General features: G+C 34.3%; 1 protein-coding gene across 2 annotated transcripts in view; it reads right to left on the bottom strand.

Annotated features, from left to right (window-relative positions):
* Positions 1-515: 515 nt before the first annotated feature.
* Positions 516-26588, bottom strand: part of LOC143235240 (nucleolar protein 4-like) — a 49862-nt gene continuing 23789 nt past the window's right edge. Inside the window, exons 2-10 of one of the 2 annotated variants that reach the window (XM_076473205.1) lie at positions 26151-26288; positions 20896-21198; positions 15405-15510; positions 13968-14152; positions 13418-13558; positions 10365-10568; positions 9351-9473; positions 2126-2534; positions 516-1750 (exon numbers count right to left, since the gene is read on the bottom strand). In XM_076473205.1, the coding sequence (XP_076329320.1) occupies positions 1587-1750; positions 2126-2534; positions 9351-9473; positions 10365-10568; positions 13418-13558; positions 13968-14152; positions 15405-15510; positions 20896-21198; positions 26151-26288 (1773 nt within the window). In that variant the 3' untranslated portion in view covers positions 516-1586. The remainder of the gene's footprint in view (positions 1751-2125; positions 2535-9350; positions 9474-10364; positions 10569-13417; positions 13559-13967; positions 14153-15404; positions 15511-20895; positions 21199-26150; positions 26289-26588) is intronic. The other variant, XM_076473206.1, reaches the window with a different exon arrangement.

Genomic DNA, 26588 nt, shown 5'->3' with positions numbered 1-26588 from the left:
TCTAAACCACCTAGCTGTTGAAATTTCTCTCATCCAAATCCAAGTAGGTTTGATCGTCTTGTAGCTACTGCTCTGTTTTGTAAAATGAAGCAAAAAGCTGTGTTATTCTTTGATGTTCAGTTGCCCTTCTAAACGTTTTGTAGCAGCGTTAAATTTGTCAACACCCTGAATATTCTAAAACACATTTTTTTACAAAAATCTTTGCCTACTATATTAATACCAACTGTATTAATTGTTTACCCTATGTTTACAGATATGTTTAGCAAATATTTTTTGACTTTTTCAGTTGTCCCAAGCCTATGAAAAATAGAAAAACTACATGGCATTAAATAAATACAAGTAATGCAGTTTACTTTTAAAATATCACTCTGATATTTTGTTATAAAATTAATACATGTTTTAACTAGTTTTAAGATAATATTTTGTATCTTCGATTTTTTTTCTATCACGAAAAAAAATGCTCAAAACGTGTATACATGAAAATGCTACAGAACAACAAGAAGCGCAAAACATTTAAAACAAAACTAAAAGAAGCAATCGTTTAAAGAGTGTTGTAGCCTATCTGAATAAACTTTTTATTTTTCAATATTTTGTAAAATGTCAGCTGTTGTTTTAAAATTAGCGCTTCCAAATGTTTTTAGTTTCATTAAAAACAATTGAATAACAAACTATAATTCATAGTTGAACAGGATTTCACTTTTGGCAATGTAGTTGCTTTATTGTTTTGTTTTTCCTTAAATAACAACACCGGTAAATTAAACATAAACTACAGCTGTTAACTTCCGAACAGGTTTGCAATAATTACAGACACGTCTTAACGCATTTATTTTCATTATGACGTCTTTTTTTTTGCAATCTGCAGATGCCGCTAAAATCCGCCTGATGCCAGGTGTATCGCTAGTTCAGACCTCGAACGTAAAAATAAGTGTAGTGAATTACAGAATATTTGAAAGTGGAAGTAGTGTTTTTATAAGTTCGCCTTATTTATTGTTTAGCGCAAGCCTGAAGAATAGAGCATCTGGACTGTGCTCCCTCAGGAATCAAACTCTGACTGTCATATTTCCGCTTGTAAAAATATTTGAACTAAGTAGTTGGCAAATATTTTGATTACCAATTTTGTTATTAAAAAGCCTTAAATAAAACATGATATATATATTTATACACGCACATACATTACTCATCAATTCTAAAGAACTCAGTAATACGGCTTGTCATGAAGATAACAAAAACAATAATAAATTATGTTGCTTCTACTCCAGTGTTCAAAATTAATTATTTGTTTATTTTAGTACAAATAAACCAAGAGAGAAACACCCCATATTTCAGGTGAACAGGGAATTTGACGAGAAGAAACCGGATTACACTCGTCAAGCAGGTAATCATCCGCCATAAAGATTGAGAAGAAAGTCTGTAGCTTCTCCATACGTTAGAACAGCCGACTTTCTTTGCATTTTCTACAATGAAAATTTGTTGTGTCACAAATAAATAGTTCAAACCATGCTAGAATTCCTCACTTTTGTGTTTCACGTTCAGACTATTAAAGGGCAGAAATAAAGTGATATTTTAACAAATTAAAATATTTGTTGTTAATTTTTTTGCGTTAATAGTTGTTCCAGTTCGTCTGCCGATCGCAGCAAGAAGGCTGCCGATTCACGATAGCCAGCAATGAGCTGTTTGATGGCGCTGGTTTCATTCGGATTTAGAGTATACCTTGCTATGGAAGTCTTCTTAATGGTGAGATCAGTCGGACCTATTGGTGGAATAAAGTATTGTTACTAAAAACCAAAAACAATTTAAAAATAGCTGATCGAATAAAGATATTTACCTTTTTAGAAACAAAAATCTGGGATATTTATTTGTTGGTATCGAACTCAACAGTTCTGCTACGAGATTAATATTTCATCATGCACTTTATTTACTTCAAGCGATAACAAGTAGTTCATTGAAAGTGCAAACTGAAAACAACTTATTAGCTGTGTATCATTTCAGACAACTATAAAAATATAATTAAAATATTAATACAAATTCAAAGTAACTGTTATGGTCGTGCAAGACATTATACATGTATCATGAAAGTTACCTGCTTTTAGGCAGTGCATTTAAAAATAAAATATAAAAATCTTACCATTTGTTAAAATACCACTAGAAGCTATCACCTGGTGGACATTTTTAGAATGTGATGGTGGCATGTCGGATGTAAATCTTTGTAATTGTTGTTTTTCCCGAGAGAGAGAGTCACCTACTAAAGAGTTACTGGACGGCTGTGCTCCACGTGTGCCGCCATTTAAAATTGTGATTCGTGTTGGTGTAATTGAGGCTTGTGACGTTTCTGAGCCTAACACGCTTGCATCAGCCTGCGGCAGAGAATTTCGAGCTGGTTTAGTAAGCTGAGCATGAAGATATGATTCCTGAGGATGTACAAAGGGACTTCTGAAAGCTGATGGAGTAATACGCGAGGTGTTACTACTGTCAACTCCAGAATGTGGGGTCAGAGAAGAAGGATGAGGTAGTCCGCGAGTTCTCTCAACTTCTGTCTGTGAACCAAAAATTGACACTTTTCACATAAAAAATGTTTAAAAATGTTGAGATGTAAATTTTGCTATGAGAAAATAAGTTACAAAAGTATCTGCCATTATATTTGGTTAAAAGGGTTTAATATGGTACCAGAGAGAAGTGGAGTTTTACTCCGTTCAAGCTAGTTTAACTTAAATGTATTTACACATTGTTAACTCTTTATTTACTATTTTGTACCTGTTGTTACGCACTGCTATTAATTTCGGACGAGTTTCCGATTTATCATGTTACGTACATTACGTATTACTATTTCAAATAATTGGAAATTTTAGTTTAAATTTAGAAGTTAATTAAATGTTAACATCTATCAATATTTTAAGTTAATTAACTGTTAACATCTATCAATATTTTAAGTTAATTAACTGTTAACATCTATCAATATTTTAAGTTAATTAAATGTTAACATCTATCAATATTTTAAGTTAATTAAATGTTAACATCTGTCAAATTTATGATATTTGCCAAAAAGATTGATACACACAACTTTCTTTTTTAACCCAAATATATTTTAATATAGAAAAATAATATAATTTATGATAATGGTTATTACTAATAGTTATTACAAGTGATGGTTTATATACAATAATTTTACAAACTTACAAACAATGTTAATTTTGGCCAAAAAAAAAGTCTCATAATTTTGTAACATGTCTTGTTGACTCCTACATGACCTCTCATGGGTAACTTTCAATATTTCAGAATGATATTCATTTGGAACAGCGATTTAATAAATTACAGCCCCGTCTTCTGCAGCTGGTATATTTGATGGTCTTCGTTTTTTCATGAACACACCATGAAAAAAGCAACCATTTGAAACTTTCTCTATTTCATTCTTCGGAAGTACATATTTAAATAGTAAAGAGATCTGTGGATCCTTTTCTTGTTCATAGATCAGTTTGCTTTTAACAAACGCAACTTCACCAGGTGAACCAGATCTGTCACGCCCATCATTGTCACTCAAAGACTTGTTAGTAGGAAAATCATTCACAAGATCTATGTCGGACCCAAAAAAATGTCTGTGGCAAATCTATAATGTTGTCCTCTGAACGCGTGTCTGTCATTTGTTTTGGCTTTATTTCTTAATCTGAGCTCGAGTCACAGCACATTAGGGAAACACTTTTGGGTTCTCCTCAACAATATCATCTTTAGATGAAACAGTGATCAGCTTGATACCTATTTTGGATTCGGGAACAACTTTTCCCCAACCATATCGTTTCCCAATAATGATACACCATAAACTGGCAGAGTAGGCCTTACTCCCACCACAAATGGTCCCAAAAACTAGGTCTGATGTTAAAGAAATGTTATGAAGAGGAACATTAACAAAGCCATCCTCAATACCCTGAGCAACAACAGATTCATCAGTGGTAGAACTCAAATCTGAAGGCAATAAATCTTCTAGCAACAATGAATGAGTCACCCCAGTATCACATAAAATACGAATGGGTATATGGACACTATCAGTGTCATTTGTGACACAGAACCAACAGACCCAAACAAAATCTAAATTCCTCCCTGATTACATCAGCCTTTTTGTCAGTGGTCAAATCAACAACATCGGGTGATGTTGTGAAACTAGTCCATGTGTGGACACTAAAGCCTTCTTTCCTTCTTTATCTTCCAAACTTCAATAATCTGGCATAACATAACCAGGCTTTGATTTGGTTTTTGATAAAGTTTTATCATGACTGTTTGAAGATTTCGAGCGTGAAAAGTTGTTTTTATTTTTATAAGAATCCTCAACTTCAGTGGATTGAACAGCTACTGGTTTTTGCTGGAATAGCAAGAATTTCTTTTTATAAAAAGTGGTTTTATGTGTGAAGGTGTAATAATCGGAAAGGGAAGCTGCTTTCTGTGGTGTTTTGAGGTCGTCACTTGTACACACACGTGTCTTAATTTGTCAAAACTGTTACCAATATGCGTAGAAAAACACCATCGATCAAAATAAACCTCTTTTTCGAAGGCGAATTCCATATAAATTTAAATATCTTGCTTGATATGACCTCGAAACTTTTGGCGGTAAGTCTCTGGTACTAACACATATGCTTTAAAAAATAGCTGCTTTAACCTCATCATAATCTTTACGATCTTCTAGTGCTTTACCAATTAAAACACTCTGTAATAATAATGACCATTTTTCGTTGGGTTATTCCATGGTTTAGGCAATTTTTTTATAATGTTGGAAATATTTATCAACTTCATTTTCGTTAAGTGTTGGTGCTTTACTATATCGATTGAGTGCAAAGTCGATATTTTACCTTGGTCGATCAGAATTGAGTCTAATTTCCATTTCTTTCAACTTAATTTCCTTTTCTGTTTCAATACGAGCTTTTTCAGCTTCGAGATATTTACTTTCTTTTTCTGCTTTGATACAGGCTTACACTTGCTCTTTTTCGGCTTCGACATGGGTTTGCTCAAGCTCGATTTCTTTTAGTTTTAATTGGATTTCTAACTTATCTTTATCACTCAACTCTTCAGCCAACAAATCATCGACTAATGTTTTAACAATACCCTTTTTTAGTTCATATTTTTCTCATTGAATTTTTTTAGCCCCAGTTCTAAAATTTTGGTGATTTCAAGCAATTAACTTTTGTTATATTTTCGAGTTGTTCGAGCGAGGGTGATTAAAAAAAACTTCGATATCAGACATGGTTAAATCTTATTGGCACTGAAAAATATAAATCGAATTGTGAAATGAATTTCAATTTATTTCGAATTTTGCCTTTGATTGAGACCTCGGACATGAGGTTCCAATTTATTATGTTATGTATTACTATGGCCCGGCATGACCAGATGGTTAAGGCACTCGACTCGAAATCTGAGAGTCACGTGTTCGAATCCCCGTCACACCAAACATGCTTGCCCTTTCAGCCGTGGGGGCATTATATTGTGATAGTCAATCCCACTACTTGCGCAATAGTTCGTGGTGAGTAGTGATGACTAGTTGTCTTACCTCTAGTCTTATACAGCTAAATTAGAGATGGCTAGTGTAGATAGCCCTATTGTAGCTTTGCACAAAGTTAAAAATAAACAAACAAATTACTATTTCCTTCGGATGATTTTCCTATTTATTATGTTACGTACATTATATATAACTATTTCAAGTAACTGGACATTTTAGTATTGATTTAGAAGTTAATTAGATGTTAATGTGTATCAAAGTTATGATATTTGTCGGCAAGATTGATAAACACAACCTTTTTTTTTAACACAAATATATTTTAATATACAAATATACTCTTCAAAAAAAGAAACGCAAAAGGCAAAATATGAGACAAATTGTTAACAAGTTTATTCCGGGTAGTTCTGTATGACATGTGTGAAACTTTGCACATTCACTGCTGAACATCCTAAGTCTGCAAAGTCGAAGTCCACGCTCACTAGGTGAAGTTTAACGTCACTCAACGTCAATAAGGAGTATGCCCCCGTGAGCATCAATAATTGCTTGGCATCTCCTGCCCATGGAAGCGATGAGATGATGAATCACATCCTGTGGAATGGCTGTCCACTCAGCCTGCAAAGCTGCTGCAAGCTGAGGAAGAATCTGCGGTTGAGGTTGTCGCCGTCGCAGACGTCGGTCCAACTCGTCCCAAAGATGTTCGATGGGGTTTAAATCTGGTGATCTGGAGGGCCAGGGAAGAACGTTGATGTTGTGGTGTATCAAGAAGACAGTGGTGGGTCGGGCTGTGTGAGGATGGGCGTTGTCATGTTGAAAAACGTCGTTGACGTTCACCATGATGGGTTGCACATGGGGTCTAAGAATCTTGTCGACGTATCGTTGAGCCGTAAGATTTCCTCGAATGTGCAAAAGGTCTGTTCTGGCATTGTAGGCGATGGCAGCCCACATCATGACGCTGCCACCACCAAATCTGTCAACATCCTGCACACAGTTTGCTGCAAAACGTTCACCTCGGCGACGGTAAACACAGGTCCTTCCATCCTGCCTACGAAGCATAAAACGTGCTGAACCAAACATGCCTCCATCGTCGATGAGGCCATACCCGATATGCCCGAGTCCACTGCAGCCGTGCTTGACGATGTTGCTGGGTGACGCCTCTGACTGGACGTCGAGGTCGGATTCCTGCATCTCATAGACGGTTGCGTATGGTCTGATCGGAAATCCTACGCAGCCCTGGTATGGTTGAGGCAGTAGTCGTCGCAGTGGTGGTCCTATTCCGAAGGTGACGTAACCGGATCTTGCGATCTTGTGCGGGCGTGATCACACGAGGTCTGCCAGATCGTGGACGGTCACGAGTTGATCCATGTTGTTGGTGACGATTCCATAGCCTTGTGATGGTGCTTGGGTGGACATTCACAGCTCTGGCAACATCTGATCGAGATTCGCCTGCTTCCAAGCGACCAATGGCGTTGTTGCGTTGTGCTTCAGTCAGTCTTGGCGTAACTGTATTGCGTGTTGGTGGCTTAACACTGAGCTATGGAAACCGAGAACCCGTCACCATTGTAGGGATTTTGCACATGTTGCACTTGCAGAACATGCAGATCTCTCAAACAAATTTATTGGACACGAATGCGTTTTGGCGAAAAATCCGATGTTTTCCTCCGTTTTCAAAGTGCACAACTTTTATTGTCATTTTGGTCTGACAACAAGTGCCTTAACATGTGTAACATCACATACTCTGAGCGTGTAACGTTATTACATATATTTCTATTTAAAATAACAAAAATATCCTTTTTGCGTTTCTTGTTTTGAAGAGTATATAAAACAATATAGTTTATAATAACGGTTATTACTAGTACTTATTACAAATGATGGTTTATATACAAATATTTTACAAAGAATGCTAAGTTTTATATCCGCGCTAGAATTGAATATTTTATAGGCGATTCAGATTCACAACAAGCAAATTTATTCTGAGTTGATACTGCCACACATGGCGTGTGTGTGTTTTCTTATAGCAAAGCCGCATCGGGCTATCTGCTGAGTCCACCGAGGGGAATTGAATCCCTGATTTTAGCGTTGTAAATCCGTAGACCTACCGCTGTACCAGCGGGGGAATACGCTTCGCTTAAGCCAGCTAGCTTTGTTGTATTTGCACCAATTACAAGCTAACGTTTCCGGCAATGAAGATATTTAATGTCCTCGTAGAAATACTAACGTCCGAAGTTAATTCACCGAGCTTAAACGATTTGTAATGTTCGAAATCTATAAACATTCCTGGCCAAAGTGTGTGAGTGTTTGTAATTAAGCACAAAAGTTCACATTGGACTATTTTTACTCTGTTCACCACAGGTATCGAAACCCGGTTCCTCAGACATACCGCTGTGCTATTGGAGGGTTATGGTCATATTGTGGAGTTTCTGATTATTAGGCGTTAATCACAATTGTAGGTTTTGAGGCCTATAGCACACTGATCGTAATTGGCTATTAATGATTCTCTCGGCGCATCGGACTTTATATAGTTTAAGGCAAATTTCTAGAACGTTCACCAAAGTTCGAACACGCTAACATGTTCGTTAAACGAATGTTGTTGATTCTTAATCTCAAGAATCTTCTACAAATTTCGAGAAGACGCGGGACTTGCGCAATACACAGTCAACAATATATGTCACATGCAAAAAAGAAAACTACACTGAAACAAACGTAGGTATTAAAATAAATGTACAGTAATAAACCTGTTACACTGCAAAATGTTTATATTTTGTAACTTGCTTCGATAGAACAGATTTTTCTATTTATGATATAATAACTTGTACGTCATAGTGCTGAAAAATAAAGAACAAAGTAAGGACAAGGCCAGAACTTTACAAATGAGCGCAACTTTTAGAAAAAAAAAAGAGGAAAATATATTTAATATACATATGACTGCAATTTAATAGATGAAATCGCACCTGACACACACTTATGCACGTGTAAAGCTTACTAGTAGTGATAAGAGCACTATGAAAGTGGAAGTGGGGGGGGGAGGGGATCATATCATATGTGATTAATATGGATATATAAATGATAGGTAGATTAATATGCAAACTAGTCATCAATATTCATAAATTATATAATTAATTAATCTCTATCAACTCTCTCGTTGTGATGTTTCCATACTATTTAACTCATGAGCTACTGTTGTCATACTGATTAGTAAGATTGACCATCACATTACAGCACACCTATAGTTGAAAGAATGAGCTTGTAACTAGAATCTTCAGGTTTGTTCTTACATATATATTATTATCATGTTACTTCATCGTCTTGCCATTCCTTACACCACTTCAAAAGTCTGGATTTATAAGTTCAAATCCTTATATGATTCTTTACCAATGCAGCGATCTCATAGATATTTAATCTCAACTAGTAAATTTTAGTGAAAGCAAATCTTCAAAATCATTTTTGTGTTTGGATAATTTTTTCATCAGCAAAACCAGATTATTCAACTTATTTTTCAAGTCATTATTTGTCTGTTTACAGTGATCATTGGTAAAACATAAAGCTTAACAACAAAGCAGTCTCCAGCTCTGTTTACTCTGATTAATGATAATGTCCTTTTTTGTAGATCTTTCTATTTAAGGCCAACGTCTCATTTTTTGCCTGTGTTTATTTATCAAAACTGAGATACACAAAATAAGAAAGGTTTTAGTACACATATTCTCGATTAAAGAAAATTCATATAGGAGGTGTGTAGGAGAAATAAATGTTAAAGCAATATAAGAAATATTTTATGGTGTGTTTATTAATCATTAATGTTCTTTTGTATTGAAACGTACACTACCAATTTCATGAATTATAATTTCCTGAGGCAGCAAGAATACAAAACTAAGATTACCAATGAAACTGAGATGGGTTTTAGGCCTAACCGCATTCTTTTGACGTTTTGAATCTCGTTTTCACACGCAATCGTCAGAATGTGTTCAGCCAATTGGGATAACAAATGAGGTGTAGATCGATCCTAGGTTGAGACAAATGAAAAGAAGACAAAAGTGAGAAGTCTAGTGCAAGAGAATTCATTGGAATGATGAAATATGTTATTTCTACTCTGGATTAACCAAAAGTGTTATATTGATACACAGGAATATTCATGATAAGACACATTCAAAACAGTTTACATATGTAGGAATTGAACTTCACTAACAATGGACACGTTGACAACACAGATCTATTATTTTTTACCTGCGCTATTTGTCATCCACAAAGTTTCTGATTTAATTTAACTTCATGCTCTAAGAATATTAAAAATAAAAAGCGACCTAAATAAAATTACTCCGATTACATTATCTGTTTTTCTGACTTGTGGTTCACAAAGTTGTGTATCAAAACTTCTGATATTGGTTTTATTAAACTAATGGAAACGGGGTTTTATACATTAATCAAACTGTTGAAGAACTGAAATACATACTTTAAATCATACTTCTTAAACTTTTGATGAATACTCAGTAAACCTTCCGCGTTGTTTACATAAAAGTAAGCCTATGTTACACACCAGTACAAAACTGTAGAACAAATAGAACTGGGTTCTTTCGGTCATTACTTTGTACTGAGAGTTGCGGATGACTCACCATGCTGTTGTACGTAGACCTCACCAGCAGTAAAGGTTATATAAAAAAGGTTCAAGTCGTAATGGAACTTTATCCTCTGCGGCCTTGTTTCGTTGACTTTCTTATTGATTTGTGTTTAGAATAATTAACTTGTTGATAGAACTCACCTAGCAATTTGTGACTCATTTACATCAATATATATTTATATAAAAATTAAACGCATATACACACACATACGTCTATAAGACTTACAAAGATTAATATTTTGGTGATAAGTAAATGAACAGGTTTGGTTATAAACTTACCCTATCTCCCCCTTTGTAATCACGTGTACCTTTTGTTCTTCGGCAACATTTTAGATACGTTCTAATTCGTTTTCGGGCTCTCTCAGAGAATTCTGGAAACTGTCGAATGCATGAATCGATAATCGCCTGGATTTTGTCCTTCGGTTGACGTGAAATTGGAACCAATCGGTCAAGATTTTCATCCACAAATAGGCGTACAAACACCTGCAAAGAGGAGAGAGTGTATGAAATGTGATAAGTTATTCTTTTTTAGAAATTCTAGTGTTTTTTTCTCTATATCGAAAAACTGGCCAAATTACCGACAAACATTTCCTTGTATTAACGTGTTCAAAGGCAGTGGTTTAGCAACAGTTTAACTACGATGGTTACCAACAATCTAGCTGCATCATTCAGTATCGTTTTAATGTGTTTTTTTTTTTTAAATTTACCGCATAATCAGTAACATATTAAGTTCGAGTTACATCAAGTTTGTTACAGTATTAATGGGGCTTGCAGACTTTTATTAGCTTACAGTTTTAGAATACTGTGTGAATAAATACAGGTTGGGATCCAATCAAAATAATATATATATATAAAACGTTGCAGTCCAACTGCCCTAGCCATTATCATGGGATACAGGAACCAAGATTTCAGAGTAGCAGAACCTCAGCTGTCTGACTGGGGCTGGCCTACAGTGATGATCACTCATATGCAATTTCACCCTTGATACAAGAACTATGTTCAGGGTGAAAAGCATACCTGTTCTGTATGCAGGGCAACATAACCATGCCCAAGTTACACAATATGTGAAGGATAACATCTTAAATGTAAAATAGCTTATTTAATTATGGTAACTAATGTGGCGTATCAGATGCTCTTCGTAATGATCTAATGTGGTTTATTGAATGTTAGTTTTTCCTGGATGTTCCACTAAGTCTTTACTAAACTCTACATATACAATGTTTTGGATGTCTACGCCGTATTCGAGAGTTAGCTGCAAGACGTATTAATTTATACATTTTTTATCCTGTCACGTTATATTAGATTGTTTTTGCATTTACATAATTCGTTATTCAACCTTTATATAACATCCTTCCAAGTATTAGTGCTTTGATTTGATGGACCTTAGTGTGTGTTTAATGTTTTCTTTATTAAATTTTATTATTTCTAGCGTTTCTTTGGTATTCAAAGCTGTAATATTACGAGGTTGAGCTAAAATTGGAGTTTGTTTTTCCCATAAAATATTATGTTGTGCTACTTTAACATCTGCAGTAATTGGATTTTCTATGTTATTGTTCTTTACATAACTTTTATGTTCCGGTGATCTGTGTTTTAAATTCTTCTTAGTTTGACCAATATAAATATTCCCATATTCACAATCTATTTTGTAAAATCCAAGTTTTATCATTTCAAGTTATTCTTAGTACTCCCAAACATCATTCTATGATGAAAATCTTGCTTATATGATACTAGAAAAAATTTTTATTACGAGATGTGCAACCCCCAAGTTCGCGAAATGTTTATCCTGTGTGCATGAAGATTTGCAATAGGGATCACGATTTTCCTGTTTCGCCTGAGTTTTCCATCAGGGTGAGCTTTATTTTTCCATTCTCAGAATACATATATGACATCATGAATATGTCACAGACACAGGAATCTAATGCACTAGTGTCATGTATATAATTATAATAGTACTGTATGTCGTATGTCCATGTAAATACTTCACACGGATGGATCTTCACAAAAATTGGTAGGGAGATTCATTAGGTCCATGAGGAGATACATGCAAACTTACAGTTTCACATTTTGTGTTTTGCTGTTTTTATGAGCGTTTTGGGTTTTAAAAATTATATATGAACAACTTTCCATGCCCTAAGATAACCTTTTATTAATCATGAATTTACATAACTTTCGTTCATGGTACGAATACCCAAGCTAGTTTCTTCAATTGTATTTATAGTTTCAAAGATGAAATACAAGTTTTATTGTTTCTTAAAGCTTTAAATAATTGACCTGTTAATCCTGGTTAACAAACCTGTTACTATAAGGTAAACTTAAAGTTTCTTTTTTTATTTTTCAGTTACAGATCTTCTGAACTTACATTAAACCTTTGATCAAATTCTTAAAAAATCTATCTATTATATCTGGTTCAAATCCTCTTTTAGTAGCTACATATTTAATAAACAACTTCCTGTAGTGAACCTATTTTTAAAGCTGTGTAAACGTATGCATAAATTAAAAAGAGATTTTTTGTGTTTTCAAATGCCATGATATGGAAAAACTATTTTAGGTAAAGCTTGTAATATTACAGCTTTAAATGTCAGAGAATAACTAGAAATAATAAGAGTTAAATGAATAAAATGAAGTAATCGACGCAGATTAAGAGTCGTCAAGTCAATACACTGATATTTGGTGTTATATAAAGGTTGATTAAGGAATTATGAAAATACAAAAACAATGTAATCTCACTGGGAAGGAGAAAAATGTATAACTTAGTATGTCGTACAGATAACTCCTGATGACGACATAGACACGTCGAAGCATTGTACATGTAGAATGTTTTGGTAAAACGTTTAGAAAAAACGACATGAATACATACTTATTAACCAATGTTTCGACTTTGCAGCATCCTCAAGGTTAATGTCAAAATGTGTAAATCTCTCCAGTATGCACTATATATCTTGAAAAACAACATGTAGAATGTATTTTTAAAGTGGAAGTTGCTACTGGCTTCACTGAAGTTGTAAATATGAAACATTTATTTTAATTAGTTATTAAATTATAATGTGGTTTATTAAACAGCAGTTTTTTCCTGGATGTCCCAATATGTCCTAAGTGATAGTGAACTAATGTGGTTCATTAAATGTCAGTTTTTCTTTGATGATCCAATAAGTCCTTACTGATGGAGAATTGATGTGGTTTATTAAATAAATATCAGTTTTCCTGGATGTTCCAGTGATTTTTTACTAATATGTAACTAATGTGGTTTATTAAGTTATAGTTTTTCCTGGAAGTACCAGTAAGTCTTTCAGTTATTTGTTTTCATACAATTTTTACTGTTTCTTTCCTCTTACGTTAAAAGCTTTTAATCTGTCAGGATCACATGTGTTCATCTTGTCTGTATCATCTTCCTCCTCGTCGTCATCTTCCTCCTTTGTTCCATCAGATGTTATTGAAGTTTCACGAACTTCACTGATGCTCCCTGAGCTCTGAAACTGTAGAGTGAAAGGTATATATTTAACTTTGTTTTACACAAAAAACGCGTGCAAATAAAAATATTTCTTTGTAAAGCCATAATAAAAGTATTCGTTCGTCCATGGATTTGTTTTCCAAAATGAGCTTTAACAATTTAGTGAAAAACATGCCAAAAAATGATGAAATACGAAGAAGAGACTATTATTTGAACCAAATCCATGGTATTGAAAGTACAGATTAAATTAAGATCGTTATGGGCATCCTCCCTGTACATAAAGGCAGGCACATTTCTCTTAGTTTTCGTTACTTTGGTTACCTTTGTCATTATTTCCTTTTTATAGATACATATACATATATATATTTGTATTATAGCTAAGCCTTCTTTTATTTTATTTAATATCTAATTCCTTAGGTTACGAAATAATTTACTACTTGTTCGAAAGACGAGCAGTTAATAGTTTTGATCATGTTAATTGGTTCTTCCTGTGGCCACGTGACAGGTCGTAGATCTTGTTGTAGATCACCCTCGTCAGGGAGTATCTCTGTTGGAGAAGTTCTAGATTTTCCTCTAGGTGGAGCCTCATCCAATTCTTCATTCCGCTTTTCATCTTGAACTGATTATTAGAGGAAACAAGTCATCATGAATTATAAATAGGTTTTGTTTGTTTGTAATTAAATATAAAGCTACACAATGGGTTATCTGTGCTCTGCCCCACTAGTATCGAAACACGATTTATAGTGTCTTAAGTCTGAAGGCATATCATTGCGTTACTAGTAGGCATACAAATAGGTATACGAAACTTCCGAAAAATGATTAAGTAGCTGTAGCTGAATGAATTTGACTTATCAGGTTACTAAGTCACGTGAGAAATCTGTACTTGTAATAGAAAGAAAATCTTAATCGAACCGTAAAGAATATACGTATAGGAAATAAATGTTCAAACGAAAATTTTGAGAAAAACTTTCCATTTAAACTTGGAGATGTAATTTGTTAAACAATACTCCCAAATGAAATAGGACTGATCTCTCTTTCTTTCCTACACTGGTTCTATTCCGTACTCATTACACATATTTTCAAACCATCGCATCAACGTTGTATCTCAAAGAATAATATTTATACTGGCGAAAAGCGGGTAAATTACCTTACTGACTGCCTCAGGTCTGAATATATACAGTACTGAACCTTTAAAGCATGATCGATTGTTTATTCGGAACATGTTGTGGTTGTTGTTTTTTTCTCTAGTAGGTAAATCGAATGAACCAGAACAGGAAGTTAGCATTTCCAATATGGCGGAGAATGATCCACATGCCTTTGATTATTATACAGAGTAAAGTGATTACGAAATAGATGCCCTAATGTCTTCCTCTGTTATTTTGATGACGTCGTTTCTGCCTTTACACCACCTTACGGACACGAACACTGGTAAGAATCGTTGAATTGTAAATTAGGTTTATGTTGGCGATTACTAACAATTCAGAGATTGGTTTGTTTTGAAGTTCGCGCAAAGCTACACGAGGGCTATCTGCGATAGCCGTCCCTCATTTAGTAGTGTAAGGCTAGACGGAAGGCAGCTAGTCATCACCACCCACCGCCAATTTTTGGGCTACTCTTTTACCAACGAATAGTGGGATTGATCGTAAAATTATAACGCTCCCACGACTGAAAGGGCAACAATTCAAAGAACAGTTAAGTTAAAGTTCGTTTAAGTACAAATAATTAATATATCTTTTGGTAACTTTTATTTCAAAATTATGATTTATGTGTATTTATCATTATATTGATAAACAAACAAACCATTATTTATCATTTGTTTATTTTAATGCTTTAAAATGCTTTCTTGTATTCTTCTCATAATAAGTTTTTACCTTCGCTGGTGGTTGTCACCGCGGGATAATTACTTTCTTCTTCAGTAGGTGGCTCTCCTACTCCCTCATTCTCGTTGCTTTCACTTCCAACATTAGACGCAATTTCCTGGTATTATACATAATATTTATTGTTTTGCGAAATAAATTTTTGTCAGGTGGAATGATTATGAGGTAAAATTATATACAATATTTGTAGGGCCATAGAGTTTGAAAAAATGCAGGAAAGGTATAAGATTAGAAAGAAAGAACAACAAACAGTCTTATTTAAAATACTATAATCTATAAGATAGAACAAGTTGCATGGACCAACAATACATCTAATACTATAATATATAAAATAGAACAAGTTACATGGACCAGCAATACATGTAATACTATAATATATAAAATAGAACAAGTTACATGGACCAGCAATACATCTTCCTGAGAGAATGGAAGTTATAATAGAGTCCAACGATATATCTTTCTTTATGAGAATGAAAGTTATAGAGTCTAACAATACATATTTCTTCGAGATAATGAAAGTTACAGGGACATACAATGATTCTTTAAAAAATAAGTAAGGAGTTTATTTGTTCAAACATTTTTTTTGTCTGCTCTAAAGTGTTTGAAATAGTTGCTTTACTTTTAGATTATAAACAGTTTTCTGACAGTCTTTGACCAAAAACGAGATCCGATGTATTTGTCACGTGTAGTTTTACACGGAGCCTTGTGGGGGGTACTCTCCTTGATACTAATTCCAGTAAAGAATAACATATTTCTGAAACACATCATTACAAGATTTCATGTTACGGTATAAAAAAAGAAAGTAAATAATATATCTTGATGTAATTATATATACTACCATATTTGAAGTACAATAACTAGAACTAAATCCTTTAGTCGCATAATTTATCATCGGGTAAAATATATTTCTTCCTTCCTTCAAAAACGACTTTTTTAGTCACTTCATTAATTACGGGTTTAATAAAAAGTAATAAAATAGTGGAGTTTCACATTTTACCACCTGTTTGCATTAGGTCAGCTTATAATGATGGATTTGCACATTTCGCTATTTGTTTGCATTAGTATAACCTATCTTCATGAAATCGAATATTTTCTAGGAGACTAAGTACCTCTAGCTAGTACTTTCAATGTTGAACAGTTTATATTAGATAGAATATTCCCTAGGAGATGGCCTTCAGCTGGTTTCTTTGTAAGATTTTACGTGTATTTCTAAAAACTTAACGATTGTTAATTTTTACGGTTACAATCATGGGTTCTTACGAACAATTAATGCAATGATATCTAATCCTTACAAGATATTACTACAAGTATATTACTTAGGAATTTAAATAACTATTGTTTCGATGTTAGGTGATTTGAGTGATTAGGAAAAGCGAGATTTGCATGTTTCTAATTGTTTACAGCTCATGTATACAACGCACACTAATTGTTTGGGGAAATCCAAACAGTAACAAAAACATACCTGAAAAGTCGTCTGTAGTCAATGTATTATATCGACAACGTGAACATGGATAAGCCGTCATTATGTAGTGCGTTATATTGGATATTCGAAAGAAGATAATTCATAGGTATGCACTACTAAATTTACAATATGAAAATGGAAAAATTCGATATACGCAATATGCGTGTTAAATAGACAATGTAAAAATAGAAAAGTAGCGCATACATAGAGTGTTAAATCGGCAGAAACCAACACAGGTGTTTAATTTTTTTTATCGCTACATAAGTCTCCTCGAGCTGATTTGAATCTAGACAGTTGCAAATGTTGAAGTTGTTTAAAAAGTAATTTTCAGGCTTAACTTGTTTTTCTAAGTTGTTCGTCATCTTATGCTGGTAACAAATTTTATATTTCAAACTACGTGTTTACCTACGTGATTAAGAGGAAAAAATGAGCAGAAAACTCATGTTCCAGTGAAATGTTTTGAAAGAATGATTACGGTTAAATTCCTTAAAGAGCTGTACCTTGTTTGATTGATAGGGCTGCCAAACCATCCAGGTATTAAGCAATGAGCCTTGTCAAAACACTAACTGTTACATGTTAGGGCTCACTAATATTGCATTAATTAACCACTAGCTTTTATAGATGATGGCTACTTTTGTTTGTGACCTACTGACATTACTACCGTATGATTTAGTTTTACTAAGGCTAAGTTAAGGGTACCGTAGCCACAAAGTCGCCAGCAACCGTATGCGTTACCATAGTAACAGTGACGAGATAAATTAGATTGTTGGCGGACTTAGAGCGGCCACGACATGTTTCAAGCCACGTGCAGCTGTAATAACCTACTGCTGGCACGTGCTCTTTGGACTGTAACGTTTTAGTACGGTTACGTCATACACGGTTAACCCTGAAACGTTTAATAGTAATATATAATGGAACCAAAAGAAAATACATCCACAGTTGTTAGAAGCTTTAACATACAGAGTGGCCGAAAAGTCTGGAACCATAGGTGATTTGCAGCTTTTCTTAATTTCGGATACGTGAAAGATGATGGCGTTGTAAAAGCATGAGAAGATCGAGTTAATACTGCTGTGTTACAGAGAAGGTTAGTCCTAGTGGAAGGCTTCTGTTGAACGTAATGCATTACATTTAAAGAAAGCATCACTCACAATGCTATTAAGAAACTACTAACTAAATTTAAGGAGATTGGCAGTGTGGATCATTGATAATAAGAATAGGCTTCGCAGTGTTTAAAGACAATGGAAATACTATCTCCAAACTTATTCCGAAGTATAAGAATAGCATATGGGAGACGTTTTATGAAATACGTTGAAGTGCCTATAATTCCAGACTTTTCGGACAACCTTTATGTACTTACATTACATCGTGTTGAAAGAAAAATACCGTGTGAAACTGATTTTCAAACGAAACGCAACAAATACAACTTTTCTACGTGATCATGTATGCTCACTTCTTTATCAGAATGTATAAAACTGAAGTTTTGAAAAGCTGGTTATTATTGATAGTCCCAGTAACTAAGGCACTTAATTATTTTTGTAATTTTGGTGTTGCCTAGAAATGTTTTAACTTACTGATTGAAAACTCTCTTTTGCATACTAACTGTTTTGCATACGTTTTAATCATTGGTGTGTTGGGCGGCGAATCGAAGGCTTGAGATAAGATGCCGTTGGACACGCCCTCATTTTCAACTGTGAGCGCGTTATAAGAGTTACGTTATTCAGTTTAAAGACCTGTAAAGAGTATCTGTTGCAACTGGTACTGCCATTTGACTATTTAAAGCATAAGTTGTCATTCAGTTAGAAATTCAGATTGTTTTAATTCTTCTTTTAAATTTAGAGTTTACAGAAACTTGTTGAAAAGATCGTTCTGAGATAAAACGCAAACCCATGCAACTTTCCAATAACCCTATGGTTAACATCAGTAGTACATTTCAATGACTCCATAATGCTATTATCAGTATGTGATTCAAAACTTTCCAATAAACCGTATCATTTACTGGGTAATATTGGATTTGCCATGTTTCTGGATGTCATCAAATAACTTTGTCAAGCACATAGAAACTTAGCAAAACAAACAGACACAGGAGGGAAAAAAACTCCTTTACAAATAAATGTTAACTATTGAGATATTTGCAATCAATTGGGGTAGTTGCAAAAAACTTCTAATCGTCTATTATAAGAGACTATCATCGAGTTTTCCTGGACAGTGATACATAAGCAATCCTACCCGTAACTTCAGGAAATAGCCACGAACCTAGGTTGTTAATTGGTTAATAATTGGTTATGCTGTTTTCTTTAGCCTGTAGGGTTTCCTTAAATAATAGTGTGATCAAGTCCTGTTCAGCTTCCTATATGAATATATTCTTCTCCTCTGTCTACTTTGTGAAGAAAGACTTAGAAAATCTATGACAGCAAGAAAGACAGATATATTCGAAGTAGAGAGGCCAATACAATGCTGATTAGACAAAAACAATGAACGATTTAAAGTGAAGTTAACAAACTGGATAAATTAATAAACTAATACTGGATGAAACATCTGTTTAAAAAACTAATTTTCTATCGTCAAGTACAGGCCTAACTATACGAACCATGACTTGTGAATCTGACGTGATTATTCTAGATTAAGAATGACATCAAAATAAAGGTCAATAGAGTTGACAAGTATTTAATGTAAAGGCCTAGTGCATTTATCTCACAGAACTGTTGATGCCAATAGCTTACAGTTGTACAATTTACTTATGTAAAACTGTTGATGTCACTTCACGTGAAGGGCCTAAAATAAAGAAATGGTTCACAACTACAGTTTCACATGGGCTAAAGATATATTTATAGCCATATTGCAAAATATTGACCAAATGTTTCCACTAACTTTCTCAAAAGCCAAACTTTCACTTTAAAATAAAGAAATAGCGTTGAATAAGTTTTCTTATGAGCTAAGCTGCAGACTTGCCAACGTGTTGCGAAATGTTAGTTGTGAAATGCTAAGGAAAGTCGAACGTCGAATACATTTGTCAAGAAAAACATGCACTGTATTAAACATTGTCTGTATATTAGTGAGAAGTGAGGAGATTCTCACTCAAGGTGTTTCTAATTATAGGGTTGTATAAGTCTAAACAAATCTGTTAACGAATATTAAAGTATCCACAAACTACCAACAATGATGCAACAGATGTCAGATGTCGCTCTAATTGCCAGACCAATCTCCTCAAAGTCTACCCTCATTAGTTTGAATGGATTATACTACAACACCACATAAAATTTCCGTCTTTAGATCACAAGTAGTTGGTTGTTCCCAACATCAGGGTTCCAGCCTCGAGGTTGCTCCAAAGGGTTCCAGGTTTTCCAATTGTTCCAGTTCTTTTAGCTAAGTTCCCGAAATATACAGACATAAAATGACAATTTATCTGAACATGCAAGACTTGTACTACACTAACTCCATGTAAGATCTATTTGTTACTTTCCTTTCACTAATAATATTGCCAGGTGGAGAGTCATTAAAGTTGTATAATTAAAGTTGATAGGGTTAGAACCATTTTGGACAAAATATACGTCACTGAAAGTGTAAACGTTTTTTAATGGATGTTATTGTTTTTCTTTCATTATAAGCCTTTATATTTTAATCAATGTTAGAAAAGTATATATATATATATATATATTGATGTAAAACTGCACTCAATATAATTTATTTCTTGCTTTGCTTGTAAATTTCCTCAAGTTGGTTGACTTGCGTACCCACTCGTGACTGCATACACTGGTTTTTGTTTTAATAAATCTATTGTGATTGGTGTCTTATCGCCTCACACGAGCTCTCTCGTTCCAACGATTAGCAGCTTGTTTGTTACACACGTGTACTACAGTTCACTTATTTTAAAATGGTGATGTCACTAGTTTACATTTATTTAGTTCGCTTTTCCCGGAGAACTTCATTTTGGTTGACGCTATTTATGCTATCATAAACAACATTTAATTAAGTTTTCTTTAAACACCCAGAAAGATGTTTTTCATCCAATATTATAAGACATACCTCTCTGTCAAAACGTAAAGCCTCCTGTTCTGTGTATCCCAAGCTTCGCATTCGTTTCAAGTACGTTGTCGTTATTGGCACGTTGTAATCTATGTCTGTTGTTGTTGATTGAGTGGCGCTGTTGTCACCGCGAATTGACTCTGGAGATGTGTTTCCACTACTTGCACCGCACTCTTTGTTGCCCTGGTAACCACTTTTCACACCATCGCTCACCGTAACGTGCATTCGTTTTTGACAGTCGGCGCAGGACATCAGAAAGTGTGTTACTGCCTCGCGCGGCAAAAAAGCATATGTTTCAGAAATCTATAAGCAATTCAATAAAAGGTGATATTACAGATTTTCAAACAATATGGAAACAAAGATAATATGAAAAGTAATAAACTGATTATAGTTATTTATATTTATTAGTTCAGAAAGACTGTAAAGTGGAAGTGAAAATCTGCCCTAACCATCTTTAGTTGTGGGAACGTCCATGAGGGGGCAGTAGTTTTAAATTTGACAACTATTGTAAGCAATATGTATGTAAAAACAGGGTTATGTGAACACGAATTGATAGTGCGAACATAAATACGTGACACTAGTGACAATATACGAGTTAATATTAACTCATGAACCAGACATGGCAGGAAAATGATATGTTAATTAAAATTGCAGACAATGGATAAATTGTGAGTATTGCAACAGCAATCTAAAAAAGGGTTATTATCTGTGATTCATTAATTGTGCAAAATAACAAGTCATGTGAGGGACGAAGAGGTCTAGGCTGAATCTGACCTTCCTCGTCCAAAACATGGACTGAATATATATGAAAGTGAAACCGGTTCTTGATGGCGAGAAACCCACTCGAAATAAAAATGTGTCTCAGAACGGTTGGTATGGGTATTAACACATTTACTGATAAGGAAAGAACAACGTTTCGAATTTCCTAGGTTATCTTCAGACTAAGAAAGAGAGTTTGAATGTAACCGTTGACGAACACATGTCTTAGGAACGAGATTATAAACTGGTACCGGATTGTAGGGTGCGTTGCAGTTGGATGCTAGGTTATTAATTAGTACAGGTATAAAGGAGTTCCTTCATTTTGGTTTTAGTTGTTGCATAAGTAGGGCTTCTTTGATTTTGCATTTGTTTACGTATGTTTCCATCCTTAATATCTGGGTATTTTCTATGCTTATGATATGTTTATTTGATTTGCAGTGTTCAAAAACGTGTGAAGGTGTTTTTTTGTGTTCTTTGAATCTGGTTTCCAATTTTCTGCTTGTTTCTCCAATATAGAAGTCGTGGCAGTTGTTGCATTGTATTTTATAAATTATGTTGGTGTTGTGTTTATCAGTGTAGTTTTTACATGGTATGGACTTTAGTTTTGTTCCTGGTTTTTGACTAAATTTAGTGTTTACTGGAATGTTGTGTTTTGTTATAAGTTTTTTCCAAATGTTTTTTTCGCTGATGTCAGGAACATATGGTATGCAGCAGTATAAGGTTTTGTAGTTTGTTGTATCTTGGGATTTATTGTTTGTTTGTTGTTGTTCTAGGTGTGTGCGTATTATTTTTTCTACGATTTTTTGAGGAAATTACACCGACAACCAATAACCAATCTTTCCAGGTAGAACTGAAAACATCTATTTCCCTGAAACACCTCAAAAAAGTATCTTAAACAACTTTTTCAAAGACTTTTCACACAAAACTATCAACATAATTTCACAGAAAAGAAATCTGAAAAAACAACCTCACACAAAAAAACATTAATTCTATAAACAACTTAAAACAAGACAACAACACCAAATTTCTAAAGGCAGGTAAAGGCAATGCCATAGTTATAATGACCACAAATGAAAACATTCAAAAAAATGAACAACATCTTGTCAGATACAAACAAATTTAAACTACTAAACACAAACACATGAAAAACAGTTAAACAAAATACTACTACAAATGAAAAACCAAAACAATCTCAGAAAACATTTATTTTTACCTACGAAAGACAGATTCACGCACACCACAACTATACAGCACCCCCAAACCTCACAAACCCGATTGTCCACTGTGATCCATTATGTCGACCTACGAATTATTTAACTCCAACCCCTGTAAATATATAGCATGTGCATTTTCTAAATATGTAACATCAGCAGGTTCCTTTTTCAAAGACTCTTTTAACTTTAAATATATTCTTAATCAACTAAACCATAAAGCCTTAATGGCCAGTTTTGATGTAATCTCTCTCTTCGTAGAAGTCCCAACAATTGAAGCCTGCAAGATAGCTTTAGAACTTTAATCCAAGACCCCAACCCATTGATACACATCCCCAGCAACCAGCTAGCGTCCCTTGTAGAATTCACTACCACCAAAACTAACTTTATGTTCAATAACCAAAACTACCTACAAATAAATGGCCTAAGTATGGGGAATCCCATGTCACCAGTTCAAGACAACATTTTTATGACAGATTTAATCTCAAGCAATCAATTCAGCCTTACACCCACAACTATACTGGTACAGGTATGTTGATGATACAATTGCTGGATTCACATCTACAGAACACACACTTAGTTTTTTTTCAATCATGTTAACTTGATACACCCTAACATTAAGTTCACCTGTGAACAGGAACAAAACTTACCAAACAGCATTTCTTAACCTCAAAATCATTAGAACTGATACATAATTCAAAACAGAAATCCACAGAAAAATCACCTATACTGAATTATACATTCCCTGGGACTCAGCACACGAAACAAAACAAAAACTTAACATATTAAGAAATCAAATAAACACAGCTATAAAACTATGTTCACCTGATAAAATTAACGATGAAATCAACAAAATAAAACAACACTTCATCAACATCAACAAATTTCTTCAAGAAACCGTGGAAAAATTATACTCACACACCTAGACCAACAATAAACAAACAACAATAAATCCAAAGATACAACAAACTTCAAAACCGTATACTGCTGCATACCACATGTTCCTGACATCAGCGAAAGAAATAGCCAACATTTGGAAAAACTTATAACAAAACGCAACATTCCAGCAAACACCAAATTTATTCAAAAACTAGGTACAAAACGCAAGAGTATACTGTGTAAAAACTACACTGACAAACACAACACCAACATACTTTATAAAATATAATACAACAACTGCCACGACATTTTATATTGGACAGGCAAGCAGTAAAATGGAAACTAGATTCAAAGAACACAAAAAACACCTTCACACGTTTTTGAACACTTAACACCCACCTGCAACGCCCCCTACAATCCAGTACCCGTTTATACTCTCATCACATTCAAACTCTCTCTTTCTTAACCTGAAGATAACCTAGGGAGATCGAAACGTTGTTCTCTCCTTATCAGTATAAGGGTTGATACTCATACCAACCGTTCTGAGATACATTAAACCAATTCGTTCACGGGTGTTGATATTCAACATACGACTGACAGGCGCTGTTATAGGCTGATTTAAACATTCTTTTTACACGAGTTATTTTTACTAGTTTTGTAACAGAAAGGGAATGCTGATTTTCTTAGGTTGCCCAAACTATGATACGTACATTATTTATTAAACCAGGTGATTACTTTATAAATCAACTTATTGTGAAACATAAACGTTGATAAAAAGTCCAACAATAGAAATAGCATACAGAGGATAAAAGGCGATAAACCAACTCAAATATCTAATTTACATATTACAATTGTACAGAAGTAAAGGTAAGCAGATACAGTACCACTGTACAGATGTATAGGTAGGAAAATACAGGTGAAAAATAAAACTGGATCGGCAAACACATAGGAGAATAAATAAATGAGCTTTACCGACGGATAGGCAGATAGATACAGGTGGTACACGTAGCACTCTACAGATGTATAAGCAAGAAGAGACAGATAAACAAATAAAACTATACAGATGAATAGACAAACACGCAGGAGAACAAATAGAACTTTACAGACGGACCGGCAGATAGATACAGGTGTAAAAGTAGACACAGTTACACAAGGAAAAACGTACAGACGAATAGGCAGGGAGATAGAGGTATACAAATACAACTGTACAGATGGATAGACAGGTGCACACACATATACAACTACAACTGTACAGGTTTCCAAGGAGGCAGAGACAGGTATACAGGCAAAACTGTACTGGACAAGTATAACTGAATAGATGAATAGGATGGTATACACAAGCATACAAGTTGAACTGTACAGTTGGATAGGTAGGTATACACAAGTGAAAAATTAGAACTGCATAAATGGATAGGAATATAATAGACATAGGTCTACAGATATAACTGTACAGATGGATAGGCATACAGACAGAAAAACGAATAGAAGTGTACACTTGAACAGGCAGTTAGAGAAGGATAAAGAAGTACTAGTGTGGTAGTTAGGTAGTACTAGTGTGGTAGTTAGGTAGATAATGTTACACGTAAAATTGTACAGATGGATAGTGGTACAACTAGAACTGTACAGAATCATTACTGTACAGATAGATAAGTAAGTATAGACAGGTGTACAACTAGAACTGTACACAATCATTACTGTACAGATAGATAAGTAAGTATAGACAGGTGTACAACTAGAACTGTACACAATCATTACTGTACAGATAGATAAGTAAGTATAGACAGGTGTACAACTAGAACTGTACACACATTACTCATTACTGTACAGATAGATAAGTAAGTATAGACAGGTGTACAACTAGAACTGTACACAATCATTACTGTACAGATAGATAAGTAAGTATAGACAGGTGTACAACTAGAACTGTACACAATCATTACTGTACAGATAGATAAGTAAGTATAGACAGATGTACAACTAGAACTGTACACAATCATTACTGTACAGATAGATAAGTAAGTATAGACAGGTGTACAACTAGAACTGTACACAATCATTACTGTACAGATAGATAAGTAAGTATAGACAGGTGTACAACTAGAACTGTACACAATCATTACTGTACAGATAGATAAGTAAGTATAGACAGGTGTACAACTAGAACTGTACACAATCATTACTGTACAGATAGATAAGTAAGTATAGACAGGTGTACAACTAGAACTGTACACAATCATTACTGTACAGATAGATAAGTAAGTATAGACGGGTGTACAAATAGAATTGTACAAATGATAGGTGTGTGTAAATAGACTACACTAACTGCCTTCTCTTGCAATTAAACTCAGAATCACTCATATTGGTAGACACTTAAATAAACAGGAATGATATTCGTAGAGAGGTTACCGTTTTATATGTACGCTTCTGGCCAGCATGCTTTCCGCCTCGTGTTTCCATATCCACGTGAACTTCATAGATGATGTTGTAAAAATTTTCAACAACAGCCACTTTCTTATAAACTGGATCTTCTTTCCAGGATCCATGCTGGAAAGAAAAAGAAAATCTCCATTCACGTTGAGTGAGTCCCAGATCTAAAAGTTACGTAGCACTTTAGCAGTAGTACAGAAAAACAAAAACTCTCACTTTATATGAGAATATGGAAAATTTAGTGACAGATATAAGTCAAGAACTGTAACTAACTACCATAACGGTGAAAATGTTAAGGACAGTTAGGTGATATAAACAATAAGTTTAGTCTCTCCTTCAACTGAAGTGGAACAAATGTAATGTAGCTGATTGTAATCAAGGAAAGGTACAAAACTGTCGATGTTAATCTAGCAATGT

Source organism: Tachypleus tridentatus, chromosome 12, assembly GCF_004210375.1.
Source record: "Tachypleus tridentatus isolate NWPU-2018 chromosome 12, ASM421037v1, whole genome shotgun sequence".
Classification (NCBI taxonomy): Eukaryota; Metazoa; Arthropoda; class Merostomata; order Xiphosura; family Limulidae; genus Tachypleus; species Tachypleus tridentatus.
This window is presented reverse-complemented; position numbering and strand designations above follow the sequence as displayed.